The 17,330-nt window shown below is 40.6% G+C and overlaps 1 protein-coding gene across 3 annotated transcripts in view; it reads left to right on the top strand.

Annotated features, from left to right (window-relative positions):
* Positions 1–17,330, top strand: part of LRRC8C (leucine rich repeat containing 8 VRAC subunit C) — a 115,310-nt gene that overhangs the window by 50,459 nt on the left and 47,521 nt on the right. For 2 of the 3 annotated variants that reach the window (XM_003418438.4, XM_023558435.2), the window contains one exon: positions 10,696–10,837. The exons of the other annotated variant lie outside the window; for it this stretch is intronic. In XM_003418438.4, the coding sequence (XP_003418486.1) occupies positions 10,700–10,837 (138 nt within the window). In that variant the 5' untranslated portion in view covers positions 10,696–10,699. The remainder of the gene's footprint in view (positions 1–10,695; positions 10,838–17,330) is intronic. 3 annotated transcript variants of the gene reach the window in all.

Genomic DNA, 17,330 nt, shown 5'->3' with positions numbered 1-17,330 from the left:
CACTGTGAGAGAATAAATTTCTCTTTGTTAAAGCCATCCACTTGTGGTATTTCTGTTAAAGCAGCACCAGATGATTAAGACAGTTGCCATCTACTGGGATGAGAGAGCTCCAAATGGAGCAGGGCTTTGATGTGGGGGCTGAAAAGGGAGGGTAGGAGAGCAGGACAGGAGTTGGTTTTGGACATAATAAGTTTGAGATATCCCAGTACAGATGTCAAGTAGGCATTGGTTCTGTGAGTCTGTGTGGAGACAGGAATTTGGGAAGTGTTCAGTACTTTGTCATCATTGTTGTTATCTGCCATCCAGTCAGCCCCTGACTCATAGTGACCTCAAGGCACAACGGAACAAAAGGCTGCCCATTTCTGTGCTGTCCCCATAATAGGTTGCAGACTGGAGCACTGGCATAGGATTTTCATTGGCTGATTTTTGGAAGTAGATCTCCAGCCCTTTCTTCCTAGTCAGTCTTAGGCTGGAAGCTCTGTTGAATCTTATTCAGCATCCTAGCAATACGCAAACCTCTACTGACAGATAGGTGGTGGCTATGCGTGAAGTGCAGTGGCTGGGAATCAAGCCCTGCTCTCCCATATGGAAGGTGAGAATTCTACCACTTTTTTTTTTTAGTCTCAAGGCTTTAAATACCATCTGTACTGTGAGGCATTGATGAATGGTATTTATCATGAGTACTCATCTCGAAATTAGGTGAGACCACCAGGGGAGTGAATGAGTTAGGGAGGAGTACAGGACTAAAGAAAGAGCACAGGGGTACCCCAAAGTTAAGAGGTCAGGAAGAAGAGGAGGAGACAGCAAAAGAGTTGAAGAAAGAGCAGCCAATGAAGTAGGAGAAAAATCACAGAAGACTGGCATCCTGGAAGCCAAGTGAAGAATAATCAGTTTTGTCAAATGCTGCCTCTAGGTCAAATAAGATAATGGCAGAGCACTAGTTCAGCATAGATGAACAACATGTGGGTTTGTTTTTGTTTTCTGTAGAATTCATATTTCATGGGCTCAGGAATTATTAAATTATTTTTTATTCACTTTCGTAAGGGGCCATTTACCAGGTTACTGATATACATGTCATCATTTGGAATTAGCCCTTGTTTCCTTGGACCGTGTATGACTGTACTTTCTAAAGGCGATGCCAGAAAAATGTGGAACAAAACAGATATTAGCCATGCAGGAGAACAATGTTAGCAATTGGGTTCAAGTCAAAGTAGAATGAGTCTGATATTCTTAAAGTTGTTGTTGGGTGCTGTTGAGTCGATTCCAACTTATAGTGACCCTTGTGACAGAGTAGGACTGCCCCATAGGGTTTTCTTCACTGTGATCTTGATGGAAGCAGATCGCCAAAGTTATGGGTTAATAAATAGAGTAGAATTTTTTTTTTTTAATTAGACAAGAAGGCACTAGAATTTTTTCTGCAGAGGGGTAGGGGCAAATTGTTTTAGGGAGAGCCATATAAATGAAAGAAATAAGAAACTGGGCTTATATCTAAGTTTAGCAATATTCTTTACCAAAAGAATATAGTACATGATATCTTTGACAGGTAAAATTTTGTGGAAAATGGAGCTATCAAATGATATTTTTGTAACAAGTATTTTTTATAAAGGCAATGCATATGGGTTTCTGCAAAAAGAGGTGGAGAGAGAATATAAAAGCTTATATTATTTGAATTAGGATATCAGAATCTCTTGATTCAATTTGAAATGCCCCATTTCCAAAGACATTGCTAATTGGATAAGCTAAAATCTTATGTAATAAGATGGAAATTGGAGATGGAGGAAGTATAGTGATAATCACCTATTTTTCTGAAATAGGAAAGTTTTTAAATAGAAATAAAATTATGCTGATTAATTTTTAGAGAAGAAACTATAGATCCAGTAGTTTATTCAGAAGAGCCTCCCTCAGCTTGAAATAACTCTTGAAATTGTCACAAATCATTTGGAAACTACAGTGATAATGGAAGAAAAATCAATGTACTTGTCATGTTAATGCATGACCCTTCAGAGGTGCTGACATTTGTGAAAGAATACCGTTTTTTTAAATGAAGAAGGCAAAAGGTTCATTCACCTCCCTTTAGTTTTGGAATTTTTTAATTCAACTCCTCCCTCCCTCCCTGTTTTTTTGTTTGTTTTGTGGGGAGGGCATCAAAAAATATTAGGGAATAGTGCTGTGCTGGATATGAACTTGGAGCCTAGTGATACGTTAAAGCAGTAAAGTATGTGTGCGTATCTTAAACATCTGTATACATACACTTATATTTAGTATGTATGTATGCACTTATATGGATATAGACGTACACATACACCCACCAAGCCCACTGCTGTCAAGTTATCCCAACTCTTAGCAACCCTATAGGACTGGGTAGAACTGTCCCATAGGGTTTCTAAGGCTGTAAATCTTTACAGAGGCAGACTGCCACATCTTTCTTGTGCAGAGTGGCTGGTGGGTTTCAACTGCTGATCTTTCAGTTAGCAGCTGAGCACTTTAACCACTCATGCATCAGGGCCCACTCATACACCCATACTTATCCCAAAGGAGTTTATGTACAATAGGAGTTATAGCACTAAAAGACTGAGTTATCTTGACTGTATGTTTCTGTAATGAATCTTGTAAGCCATCTTAACTAGGCTGTGCCAATATTAAGCAGCAGAAAATGCTTAAGTTTCTTAGAAAGATTCCTAATTTTGTCTTTATTTCCCATATTAAGGGAATGACATCTATGAGGCAAATCAGCACTGAACTTACCTCTTGTGAATGACCAGGCCTGCACTTATTCAAAGAGGGCTAGAGATAAAGAGAGTAGGCTTGAATCGTTACATTTCTCAAAGTGTAGTCCATAGAACTCTTTTGACCATGGGACCAAAACTATTTTATAGTATATAGATAGCTGCCATCAAGTTGACCCCAACTCATAGCAACCTTATGTACAATAGAACGAAAAGTTGCCCAGTCGTGCATCATCCTCACAATCACCAGCATGTCCAAGTCCACCGTTGTGGCTATTGTGCCAATCCACCCCCCTGAGATCCCTCTCATCCACACTTACCCTCTACTTCATCAAGTATGATGTCATCTTCCAGTGATTGATTCCTCCTGATGACATATCCAAAGCAAGCGAGTAAATGTTCTGTGTGATCCGTAGAGTTTTCGTTAGCTAATTTTTGGAAGGAGATCACCAGGCTTTTCTTCTTAGTCCATCATAGTCTGGACGCTCTGCTGAAACCTGTCCACCCTGGGTGACCCTCCTGGTATTTAAAATACCAATGGCATAGCTGCCAGCATACAGCAACGCACAAGCCACTACAGTAGGACAGATTGACAGACAGGTGGTACATTTTATAATACGAAGACATTATTGTCTTTTTCACTGATGGTGCATAAGCAACCATGGGTAAAACCTCTGGTGCCTCGGTGTGAATCACGATAGTGCCACCAGACTTGCTATAAGCCCTGTATTCTTCTCTGGCACACACTTGGAATTAAAAAAAAAAAAAAAAATCCTTAAATATGTGTTGTGTTAATATCCCATATGATGAAATGGAAAGAACCCATCTGCTGCATACACAGGCACAGTGGTTGTCTAAGGAAAAGTTCCTCTGAGGTTGTTTGGGTTGCAAGTTGAATGAGGGTCTACATTATATTACACTGTTTTCACTTGAATAAAACAGGTGATTTTTCAGACGTTTTCCAAATGAATGCAGTGAGCCTGACATTTCAAGAAAAACAACTGATAATACTTGTTGCCAGTGATAAAATTCAGACTTTCAAATGATAGTTATAATTTGGAAAATTTTGTATCTACCACCATGAGCCTGACACCTTCCCAATACTTAAAAAAAAAAAAGACTTTGCTGATGAAAGCAGTGGTGATATTAATGAACGTGATTCTTTTTTAATCATATATAATGAAATGTGTCCACGCTGGGAAGATCAGCATAACTCAGTGAACCTATATCTTCCATATGACCAGTGCATCAAATCTCACATGGGTAAAAGATCCTTTCAGAGTGCAAGTTAGAATAATGGGTTTTACCGTAATAGAGTCTGAAAAGTTCACTGAGATGGTCTTCAGGTTTCATATTGCACCTAACCTTTTCAAGGTTTGGTAGAGTATCAAAAACAAATATTCATAATTATATGAAAAGGCTATAAAATATTCCCTTTTCCAACTGCATACCTGTGTGAGGCCATGTTTTCTTTATAAACTTCGACCAAAACAACACATCACAACTGATCAATGTACAAGGATCCCTGGTGGCACAACAGTTAAGTACTTGGCTGTTAATCGCAAGGTTGAGAATTCAAGCCCGCCCAGAGGCTCTGTGAGAGAAAGGCCTGGCAGTCTGCATCTGTAAAGATTCCCACCCACTAACCCACTGCAGCCTAGAAAACCGCATGGGCAGCTCTACTCTGTCAGATGGGATCACTGTGACTTGAAAAAAGACTGACTGACACCTAACAACAAAAACAACAACAAATCTCTCTACAGACCAGATGATGTGTATTCACGTCAGACAACAGATCAATGCAGAAGCCTGAGAACCCAGCTGTCTTCTATTAAGCCAGCTGTTAACGAGATTTGCAAAACTGTAAATCGGTGCCACAATTCTCACTAATTTTTTTTGTTTGAGAAAATATATTTTCATAATAATATAATCTATGTTAACATGTAATGAGTTTATTGTTTCTTAGATGAACTAACATATATTTTAAATTTCTTGGTTTTAATTTCTAATGTAGTATTGATAGATACAATCCACATAACCAACAGTTCTTTGGGGTTGTCCTCATTAAATTTTAGAGTGTGAAAGGGTCCTGAGCCCAACAAGTTTGAGAATCATTTCTCTACATTGGTACATTTTATTCCTGAGATTGTCATTTGCTTAAAGGAACAAGCCCGATTCCCTTCGATATGTACAGGAATTTATTACAAAGGAGACAGCAACCACATCCATCAAAGAACAATGTATAAACAACAGCACAGGCAGTAGGCTAATTATCCACTGTCACTGCAGCTGACTGGGGTCACCCCAAAGCTGACTTGGATGAGTATTGCTCCATAAATGAATGTCTGAATTCACACATTCCTTTATTCAACAGACAATGGTTCAGCCCCTGTTGCTGGCCAGGCACCATAGTAAATGACACAGATGCAAAACAGAATAAGACATAGCTTCTGAATTGGAACTTGTAAGTTGAGTTAGTGCCTATCTGTGACTGTCAATGAAACAGTTGTGACCAGAAAACATTTGGGCGCTGAGATTGTAACAATTCATAGAGAAGAAAACAGGCTGTAAAGTTGTCAGAAAAAAAAAAAAAACTTTAAACTAGTCTCAAATTTTTTATTGTTGTAAAATAGATAATACATTTGCCAATTTAGCTTTTTTTCATGTATAATTCAGTGATACCAATTACATTAATCGTGTTGTGCAAATATTTCCAGTATCCACTGCCAAGTTTTCTGTCACCGCAAACAGATAACTCAGTGCCGCCTAAACAATGACTTCCCTGCTCCCTCCCTCCTACACCTGGTAACTACTAATAAACTTTGGCCTCTATACATTTGTCTATTCTGAATATTTCACGTAAGTGGGTTCATACAATATGTGTCTTTCTGTCATTAACTGACTTCATTCAGCATAATGTTTCTGAGGGTTGTCCATGTTGTAGCATGTATCACAACTTTTATTTCTCTTTATGGCCAAGTAATATTCCATTGTATGTATATACCACATTTTGTTTACCCGTTTATCTGTTGATGGATATTTAGGTTGTTTCCATCTTTTGCTTATTGTGAATAATGAGAACTAGTCTCAAATTTTAATGACACTGGGAATATTCAGAGTAATTTATATAGCTTTTGTGGCTTGCTTGCAGTGTGTCAGGCATAGTCCTAAGTGTTGAGTATATACATATGCATAACATAATAGGTTCTACCCTCAAGAACCTTGCGGCCTAATGGGGTAACAGAATGGAGTTAGGAAAGATATTTCAGTAAAATGAGAAAATCATATCAAATGCTACACAGATGTCCAGTAAATGAAGGAGCATTAGGTCATAGATGAGATCATTAGACAGTTGAAATTTCCAGGATTTTGTTAAAGAATAAACCCAAAAGGAAGACAAATTACTGTCTAAGAATAAGACAGATAAAGCAGCAAGACAGAATGGATGATGTTATAATAGTTTCCAAAGCTATGACCACTAATGCATTCAAAGAAGAGGCTTTGCTTTTGCCTGGGGTGATTATTGTATAGTTCTTAGACCTGAGTCCTGAGACCAGTCTAAGTATTATACTCAGTATTACAGAAAGGGTGGACCATAAACAAACAAGACTTGGGAGGATAAGAGCAAATTTAGCCATTCCCCGTCTCTTTAATTAAAACTAAATAAAAGGAAAGATGTAGAGAGCTGGGTTATTGAATTCGAAGAAGGCAGAGGGAGAGAAATTTTCTTTTTGGCTCTCTTATTCCTCACCATAAGACAAGCGAAGGATATTCCTTGCAGTAGCAGGGTGATTAACTTCAAAAGTGGGTCACAGTAAAGGCAGGGAAATGATGAGTGAGATAAGAGATGCAGACAAAGAAAAGGATGTGTCTCTTTCCCAGGTACACCCTACTAATTTATCTTCTGTTGTTTAGATAGAGATAGGAGCTTCCAAGGAGTCCCTGGAAACCCTGGTGACGTAGTGGTTAAGTGCTACAGCTGCTAACCAAAGGGTCGGCAGTTCAAATCCGCCAGGCGCTCCTTGGAAACTCTATGGGGCAGTTCTCCTCTGTCCTATGGGGTCGCTATGAGTCGGAATCGACTCGATGGCACTGGGTTCTGGGTAAGCAGTCCCTGGGTGGCACAAATGGTTAATACAAGTTGCTACTAACCAAAAGATTGGAGGTTCAAGTCCGCTCAGAGACACTTCAGAAGAAAGGCCTGACGATCTACTTATGAAAAATCAGCCATTGAAAAATCCTATGAAACACAGTTCTACTCTGACATACACAGGGTTGCTCTGAATTGGAATTGATTCAGCAACTGAAAAAGGTTGGAGCAGGAGGCTCCAGAGCAAACTGATTTCTCAGAGGAGAAAAACAAGATAAATTTCAGATTCACAGTGAAATATGAACAGTAAAGGAAATCAACACCCATGGAAGCAGCGGTCAGGAAATCAAAAGATGCATTGCACTGGGCAAATCTCCTGCAAGATACCTCTTTAAAGTGTTCAAAAGCAAAGGTGCCACCTTGAAGACTAAGGTGCGCCTGACCCAAACTATGGTGTTTTCAATCACCTCATAGGCATGCGAAAGCTGGTTGATGAATAAGGAAGACCAAATAAGAATTGATGCCTTTGAATTGTGCTGGTGGTGAAGAATAGTGAACATACCATGGACTGCCAAAAGAAAAAACAAATCTGCCTTGGAAGAAGTGCAACCAGAATGCTCATTAGAAGTGAGGATGGTGAGACGTTTCACATGTTTTGGACGTATTATCAGGAGGGATCAGTACCTGGAGAAGGACATCATGCTTGGTAAAGCCGAGGGTCAGTGAAAAAGAGAAAGACCCTCAACCAGATGGATTGACACAATGGCTGCAACAGTGGGCTCAAGCATAACAATGATTGTGAGGATGGTGCAGGACTGGGCAGTGTTTGATTCTGTTGTACATAGGGTTGTTATGAATTGAAACCTATTCGACGGCACCTAACAACAAAGGAAATGGAGAAGAGAAGTCAAGATAAAAATACCGGGACCCAAAAAAAAAGGAATCCAAAAAACACAAAATAATATATATTGGAGAGGTTGTGGAGAGACTGCAACACTTATACACTACTGGTGGGAATGTAAAATGGTATAACCACTTTGAAAATCAATTTGGTACTTCCTTAAAAAACTAGAAATAGAATTACCATATGATCCAGCAACCCCACTCTTTGGAATATATCCTAGAGAATTAAGAGCCTTTATACGAATAGATATATGCACACCCATGTTCATTGCAGCACTGTTTACAATAGCAAAAAGGTGGAAGCAACCAAGGTGCCCATCAACGGATGAATGGATAAATAAATTATGGTATATTCACACAACGGAATACTACGCACTTGTAAGAACCATGATGAATCTGTGAAACATTTCATGACATGGAGGAATCTGAAAGGCATTATGCTGAGTGAAATTAGTCAGTTGCAAAAGGAGAAATACTGTATAAGACCACCATTATAATAACTGCCGAAATAGTTTAAACAGAGAAGAAAATATTCTTTGATGGTTACGAGAATAGGAAGGGAGGGAGGGAGATGGATTTTCACTAATTAGATTTAAAAAAAAATTAGATAGTAGATAATTATTTTAGGTGAAGGGAAAGGCAACACACAATATAGGCGAGTCAGCACAACTGGACTAAACCAAAAGCAAAGAAGTTTCCTGAAGAAACTGAACGCTTCGAAGGCCACTGTAGCAGGGGCAGGGGTTTGGGGACCATGGTTTCAGGGAACATCTAAGTCAATTGGCATAATAAAGTCTATTAAAAAATATTCTGCATCCCACTTTGGGGAGTAGCTTCTGGGGTCATAAAGGCTAGCAAGCGGCCATCTAAGATGCTTCAATTGTTCTCTACCCACCTGGAGCAAAGGAGAGTGAAGAACACCAAAGACACAAGGTAATTATGAGCCCAAGAGACAGAAAGGGCCACATAAACCAGAGATTACATCAGCCTGAGACCAGAACTAGATGTTGCCCGCCTATAACCGGTGACTGCCCTGACAGGGAACACAGCAAGGAGCAGGAGAGCAGTGGGATGCAGACCCCAAATTCTCATAAAAAGACCAGACTTTATGGTCTGACTGAGACTAGAAGGACCCCAGAGGTCATCGTCCCCAGACCTTCTGTTAGCTCAAGACAGGAACCATTCCCAAAGCTAGCTCTTCAGACAGGGATTGGACTGAACTATGGGATAGAAAATGTTACTGGTGAAGAATGAGCTTCTTGGATCAAGTGGACACATGAGACTATGTTGGCATCTCCTGTCTGGAGGGGAGATGAGATAGTAGAAGGGGTCAGAAGCTGTCCAAATGGACATGAAAATAGAGAGTGGAGGGAAGGAGTGTCCTGTCTCATTAAAAAAAAAAAAATTTTTTTTTTTTTTTTGTCTCAGGGGAGAGCAATTAGGAGTATATAGCAAGGTGTATATAAGTTTTTGTATGAGAGACTGACTTGATTTGTAAACTTTCACTTAAAACAAAGAAAAAAAAAGCACAATAAAAATTAAAAAAAAAAAAAAGGCAAGAGGAAATTGAGTCCTCCCCGACTTGCCGCCACCACCACCAGTGAGATTTTCCCTCTTAAAGGCCGTGACCATGTGGTAAAATCATTTGCTTTCCCCATGCAGCAAGCAAGATGCTTTGCAAATAGGGATCAGTAAATAATTAACACGAATGAATGCTGAAATTACATTAAAAAGTAGTTTAAAACTACAACTCAGAATGGTAACATAAATACCAAAAACATTTCAAAGAATGGGCTCTTTGTGGCATCTTTGGGTTATTGATCCAAAGAAGACAGAAGGGAGAGAAATTTTATAGAATCTTTGTGGCATCTTTGTGCTGTTTAGGTGAAGGGAGAGTCCAAGAAACAAGCAGGACTTGGTTACCACTCTGGCCATGGTCTCTCTGGCCCACGTGAACAATAATTCAGTAAAGGTGCTTGCCCTTTCCAGTTGAGTCTATTTATTTCCTGAACTGGTGATTTTTTCCAGGGGCTCACCATGGTACACCATGACAGTGCCTTGACTAATTCAGACCTCTGCTTCTTCCTTTTTTTTTTTTTTCAATTTTGTTGTTGTAAAGAATATACATAGCAAAACATGCACCAATTCAACCATTTCTACATGTACAATTCAGTGACATTGATTACATTCTTCAAATTGTGTAACCATTCTCACCTTCCTTTTCAGAGTTGTTCCTCCCCATTAGCATAAGCTCACTGCCCCATACGGTTCCTATCTAATCTTTGGAGTTGCTATTGTCACTTTGATCCCATATAGTTCTTAAAAGAGCATAATGCTTAAGACAGACATCTTTTACTAGTTAAGTTAAACTATTGTTTTTTTTTAAGAAGACCTCAGAGGATATTTTTGGTTGAAGTTTTAAAGATTATCTCAGGGCAGTAGTTTCAGAGGGTCATTCAGCCCCCATGGCTTCAGAAGGTCTGGATTCCATGAGAATTTGAAATTCTGTTCTGCATTTCCCCCCTCTTGATCAGGATTCTTCTACAGAATCTTTGATCAAAATATTTAGCAATCGCAGCTGGGCACCATCCAGCCTCTCCAGTCCCATAGCAAAGTAGGCAGTTGATCATGGAGGCAGCCAGCCACACATTCCATACCCTCCTCCTATTGCTGACCCTTCTGTCACTAGGCAAACAGAGACCAACCATCATGCCTTGGATGGCCATCCACATGCCCTTAAGACCGCAGGCACCACACAACAAATTATACCATTCCTCCTATCCCCTCTCCTTCATTTCGTTGTTGTTGAAACTACATCTTCGTATTTCATGTGCCCTGTAACATAATTTTATCCCTGCAGACCTCTGCTTCTGATGGGTTGAAGCAGCATTTCAAATGCTGGTAACAAGGCAGTATGTGGTATATGAAGCCATAATTAATTATAAATTAATTCACTGGTAATCTCTCCTTTGCCAGAAACATGATTCCGGTGACAGAATTCCGGCAGTTCTCTGAGCAGCAGCCTGCCTTCCGGGTGCTGAAGCCATGGTGGGATGTGTTTACTGATTACCTCTCGGTGGCCATGCTGATGATCGGCGTGTTTGGGTGTACTTTACAGGTAGGTGCTGACACCCATGGCGTAATAGGAGCCAAGCAAGAAATCTAATCAGTGAAACCTCTTAAAAGGGATGGCTATGCAATTTTTAACTTTGAAAATATTAGTTGCTGTTCTCTACTAGTGTAGGATATTTATAATCATGGCAGGGAACCGGAACACTTATTTACTAAATTGTCTTCCTAAGGTAAATATGGTACTTATAAGATTTCAGTGAGCCCAAAAAGCGGTTGGCATAATAGGAGCCAAACAAGAAATCTGATCAGTGAAACCTCTTAAAAGGGATGGCTGTGCAATTTTTAACTTTGTAAATATTAGTTGCTGTTCTCTACTAGTGTAGGGTATTTATAATCATGGCAGGGAACCAAAACACTTTACCAAATTGTCTTCATAAGGTAAATATGGTACTTATAAGATTTCAATGAGCCCAAAAAGTAGTTGGGGTAATTAGTAATAAGGGGTACCTTATCTTTCAAAGTTGGTTTTACAGTGAAATATAGCATGTGTGTTCGTACCTGTTGATATGAATCGATTCCAACTCATAGCGACCCTATACAAGAGAGTAGAACTCCCCCAGGGGGTTTCCAAGGTTATAAACCTTTATGGAAGCAGACTGCCACATCTTTCTCCAGGGGAGCATGTCGTGGGTTTGAATTGCTGACCTTTCGGTTAGCATCTAAGTGCTTAACCACTATAATACCAGGGCTCTTTATAACCCAAAAAACCAAACCTATTGCCATAGAGTCAATTCCAACTCATAGCAACCCTATAGAATAGGGTAGAACTGCCCCATGGGGTTTCCAAGGAGCAGATGGTGGATTCAAACTGCCAACCTTTTGGTTAGCAGCCATAGCTCATGGTAGTACTTAAGCGCCACTGCACCACCAGGACTCCAGATTCCTTACATATATCCATTAAAAAAAAAAAAACAAAACCCACTGCCATTAAGTCAGTTCCAACTCACAGTGACCCATAGGGTTTCCAAGGCTGTAAACCTTTATGGAAGCAGACTGCCACACGTTTCCTCCATGGAGCTATAGGTGGGTTCAAACTGCCAACCTTTTGGTTAGCAGCTGAGTGCATATATACTTATAAACCAGAAAACCAAACCCGCTGTCGTCAAGTCAATTCTGACTCATAGCGACCCTATAGGACAGAGTAGAACTGTCTGACAGAGTTTCTAAGGAGCACCTGGTGGATTTGAACTGCCGACCTTTTGGTTAGCAGTGGTAGCACTTAACCACTACACCACCAGGGTTTCCTGTAATACTCATAGTACCTATTATATTACCAAAATGAGACTTATTTCTTTTCTTCACCTTGTACACTTGCCCCAATAAGATTTCCAGGAAGAGTTAACATTTTTGTTGAGATAACCATCCCGATGTTCACTTCTAGATTAAAATATAACCGAATCAGAATTGCTATTTATTCTATATTGATGCTGTGTATTCATATATTGAATCTCTATATTTTTTGCATACATGCTATATGCCAGATACCATGCTTTGAGGATATAGATACCTATAAGTAGTTCATGTTCTAGTGGAGAGTCAGATAAACAAAAAATTAAAGATTATGTTATACTATGATGGAGGCGTCCACGAGGCACTGAGGGGGTACAGAGGAGGAGCACTCAGCTTGGCTTGGGAGCAAGAGAAAATATGATGGTTGAATTAAAATTTGGAGAACCAGCCAGAGTTAGTAGATAGAGGGATATGAGGGTGGGAGAAGGTGCCAAGAAGAGTGAAAAAAGCCAGTCATGGTTTGAGAAAGAACATATGACATCTTTGGGAAACTGTCGGGAGGACGGGCACAGATTGGGTTTTAGTAGTATGAGAGTTGAAGCCATGCCTGTGTGTGGAATCCCCCAGGGAAAGTGCAGAGAGTAAGACAGGGTCAGGAGTAACATTAAAGAGTAAATGGAGGAAGAAGAGGAGCTGCCACAGAAGACCGAGAAGGGGCAGCCATAAGGGCAGGTGGAAACTTAGGAGAGGAGTGTCTCAGAAGTCCAAGGAAGATGTGGTGAATGATGGCAGGCAATACACCTAACTCATGCCCTAAGGACAGAAAAGTGACAGCTAGGTCATTAGAAATCTTGACGGTTTCAGTAGTTGGAAAAGTGAATGTAGAGGCCATGGAGTAGACATGATTTTCAGATAGATGAACTGGGAGGGAGAGGAGCTAGGGAAAAAGATCAAGAGCTAGAAGCAGTACAGAGCGAAAATAAAAGCCTTTTTAAAGTTAATCTTAATAATAGTTAACACATAGTGCTTCCTATGTGTCAGGCACTATTCTGAAGACCTTATACATATTACCTCATTTCATCCTTGTGACAACCCACGGTGTAGGTACTATTATTACTAAATTTACAGATCTGACAACTGAGGCACAGGTAGATTGAAGAAACTTCCCAAGGTGAGTGGCAAAGCCATTATTCAAACACAGGCAGTTTGGCTCCAAAATTCTGTTCTTAATCTCTAACATTGTGCTGCCTTTTATTTGTACAATAAAGAAAGGTTGCCCCCCCCAAAAAAATTGCCAATGAAAAAATTAGTGTTTGAAAGAGAGAAAGCACATGAAATAATTCATAAATAAAAAGTATATATACATAGAGAGAGAGAGAGAGGGAGAGAGAGAAGAGCTATTGTATGTCAGACACTGTTCTAGGTACCAGGAATTATCAATGAAGGAGGAAAAATTAAGTAAAAAATCCAAGCTTTATGGAACTTAAGTTTTATTGGAAAACAATAAACGAAAAAAGATGGTAGGAGATCCCAGCAGGTGAGATGGGAGTTGTAATTCTCAGTTAGGATGAGAAGGTGACTGTTGACCAAGGATCTCAAGGAGGTATGGGGTCAGGCCATGCAGATGACCAGACAGGGGCCTTCCAGGTTGAGGGAACAATGAGAGCAAGGGCTTTATGGATAAAGGGTTAACAGAGCCCTTCCCCTTCTGCATGAAAATTTGACTTTCTCTTAACATTCTAGTTCTGTTTCCCTGGAGACCTTATTAAAGGTATAATGTCAAATGTGTTACTAGGCAATGTTACTTATAATAAAAATGACCAATTGGTCACCTGCATCTGGGCTGGTAGACTAATTAATGACTGGTAGGAAGTCATACCACTGAGATTCTGTGATGTGGTGACACTTGTAACTGAGCATGTCCTTGACATGGAAGATGTAGCTACTGAGTTACAAGACACATTGGCTCCTCTGTGGCATAAGGCTTTTAAGCCAGGGTAAGTCCTGAACCCACTTGTATTGATGTCCAAGGGCTGCCGTAATAAAATGCCACAAACTGGTTGGCTTCTGAGAACAAATTTATTGTCTCACAGTTCTGAAGGCTGGGAGTCGGAGATCAGGATATCAGCCGTGTTGATTCCTTCTGAGGCTTTCGAAGAGAATCCGTTCCGTGCCTCTCTTCTAGCTTCTGGTAGCTCCAAGTGTTCCTTGGCTTGCAGCTGCTGCATCACGTGGTGTCCTTCTCTACCTCCCTGTCTCTTCTCCTCTTTTATAAGGACACCAGTCATATAGGATTAGGACCCAACCTACTCCAGTATGACCTTGCATTAACATAACCGATAATATCTTTAAAGACCCTCTTTCCAAAGAGCATCACATTCACAGATATAGGGGTTAGGACTTCAACATATCTTTGTTGGGGGGGGGGACATAATTCAATATATAATACTACTCAAAGTGAGTCTCTTTTTCTTGTACCAAAATGTTATGGGGAGGATGGGTGTAAGGAAAGGCTACCTCCTGGGCCAAAGTGTGGACCACTACATGGACAGTTGTGAAGGTTCTCCCAAAAGGGAAAAGCCTGATGCTGACTTGCAGTCAAGCTGTGACTCCAATCCTATATCTTTTAATTGAGTCTGGTGCCAGTGAAGGTCTGTCATCATCTTCTAAATCTGAATGCTGAGGTGAACCTAGAAAGACCCCTGGTGGTGTTACAGACCTGAAACAGGAGTATCCCTGGCATGTTGAATGAAAGGCCAGGAGGCCTGTGTGTGAGGAGAAGGGCAGTAGAAGAATGAGGCCTGAGTGGTAATGGCACCAGATCATAGAAGGCCTTTTAGGCTACTGTAAAGGTTTTGGCTTTGTTCTGAGAGGGGACACATAGAGTTTTGAACAGAGGGTTGTCATTATCTGACTTACGTTTTACCAAGATCACTCTAGCTGTCATATCGAGAGTACAGTGCAAAGGGCAAGGATGGAAGCAGGGGAATTACTTAGAAAGCCAGTGACATAATTCAGGCAAGAGATGAAGGTGACTTGGACCAGAGTTGAAGTAGTGGTTCTGGATATATTTTGAAGGAAAAACCACCAAGTTTTGCTGACAAATTGATTATGGGGTATGAGAGCACAAGAAAATCAGGAAAGACTCTTAAGGTTTTAGGCCTGAGCAGACTGGAGAAAGAGTTTGTCTGGGAATGTGTTAAATTTGAGATATATGCCAGATATCAAAGTATAGATACTAAGTAAGTAGTTGTGTGTAAGACTCAGGAGTTTAGGGTAAGTGTTGAATGTCTTCTTCAGGAGGAAGGTGGTGATGGGACCCAGGATCCAGGTGGGAGGATTATCCTTGATTGGAAGGAAGGATGGTTCTTCTACCAGAAAGGGAATGATGGCAATGATGGATGGATGATTGAATGGATGGACGGATGGATGGACAGATTCCATTGAGTTGACTTGAGCTCATGACAACTTTATGTACAACAGAACAAAACATTTCCCAGGTCTGGGTCATCCTCATGATTTCTGGCATGTTAGAGTCCATTGTTGTAGCTATTTTGCCAATCTATCTCATCAAGGATCTCCTTTGCCCTTGCTGGCCTTCTACTTCACCAAACGTGATGTCCTCCTCCAGCAATTGATCTTCCCTGATGATGTGTCCAAAGCAAGTGAGCCAAACAATGGTCTGTTGTGATCCACAGGTTTTGTTGATTAATTTTTACAAGTAGATCACCAGGCCTTTTTCCTAGTCTGTCTTAGTCTAGAAGCTCTAATGAAACTTGCCCTCTGTGGGTGACCTTACTAGTGTTTGAAGTACTGGTGACATAGCTATCAGCATCATAGCAACACATAAACCTCCGCAGTATGGCAAACTGACAGACAGGTGGTGGATGATGGCTACAGATGCATTTTATTTGGGGCGAGGGAGGAGAAAGGTGAGAGTATATGCCTTACTGCTTCTGGTTTCTCTGTGAAGTAGAGACTGGCATGTCTGCTGAGAGATTTGATGGTGGGGGGGGTGGCAGGATATGGCATCATGGATGGTAGCAGAGTACCATCCTTGAGAAGGGCAAAATTTGGAAAGGCCAGTTTGGGAACGAGTAGAGGGAGCAGATGTAGATCAGCAGGAAGACTATAAGTCTTACTTTTATTGCTGTGTGTGCCACAACACTGCCTCAGATCTACTTAACAAGCACAGGGAATTGTTTCTCGTATTTACATATTCCGTGGCAGGATAAAACGCAGAAGAGAGAAGCCACACAGAAAATCTATAAAAAGTAGTAGTTTACTAGGGACAAAAAGAGAAAATACTGATACAAGTGTCCACGATGAACATCATCAGGGGATGTGCAGGTAGTGAGTTCAGGAGTGGATTCAAGCCCACCTTAAACATCTTTCCCTGTACCAGAATCAGACATCCTTACGGAGCACAGCCCAGCCATGCCTGCCCTACAGAAGCTTTTGGTGTTCCCCACTTCCCACCCAGTACCTCCAACTTTACTGCCTCCCTTCAGGGCCTACTCCTTTGGTAAACTGGGCCCTTCACACATAGGCCTGTATTATCCTTTGTTGCTGTTGTTAGTTGCCGTGAAGTTGATTCTGACTCGTGGCAACCCCACGTGTTACAGAGTAGAACTGCTCTGTCAGTTTTCCCTGGCTGTAATCTTAATGGAAGCAGATCGCCAGGCCTTTTCTTCCACAGTACTGCTAGGTGGGTTCGAACCACCAAACTATAGGTTAGCAGTCAAGTACAAAACACTTGCGCCACCAAGGACCATATTATCCCTACAGCTTTTAAAAAGAGAACTGATACCAATTGACTAGGTACAGGAAGTGTCGTCTGATATGGTCAATGTTCTAAAAAGAAGTGAGATGCCTGGAAGGAATATTGTGTCAGAATATGAAGACTAAAGGGCTCAGAATTCATATGGGGTGGGCTGTTCAACCCAGCAAACATCCCTGAGCACCAGCAATATATCAGGCACTGTGCTGGATGTTAGATACTGAAGGAGAAATACAATACAATACAGCCCTGCCATCAGGTTTCTAACAGTCTAAAGGCCATTTTTAAAGGCCATAGAAACACGTAAGCCATACCTTTCAGCGTGTAAACGCCTTAATAGTAATAGAAGACTTCAAAGGTATTAAATACAATGATGTCATCTCAGCCACTGAATATTAGGGACTTCAGCAGGTGATCATTGTACTAAGTCTCAAAGAATGAGTATAAAAAAAACAATACATATATATTT

This window comes from Loxodonta africana, chromosome 3 (genome assembly GCF_030014295.1).
Source record: "Loxodonta africana isolate mLoxAfr1 chromosome 3, mLoxAfr1.hap2, whole genome shotgun sequence".
Lineage (NCBI taxonomy): Eukaryota > Metazoa > Chordata > Mammalia > Proboscidea > Elephantidae > Loxodonta > Loxodonta africana.
The sequence above is the reverse complement of the archived record's forward strand: the minus strand, read 5'-3'. Positions and strand labels throughout refer to the sequence as shown.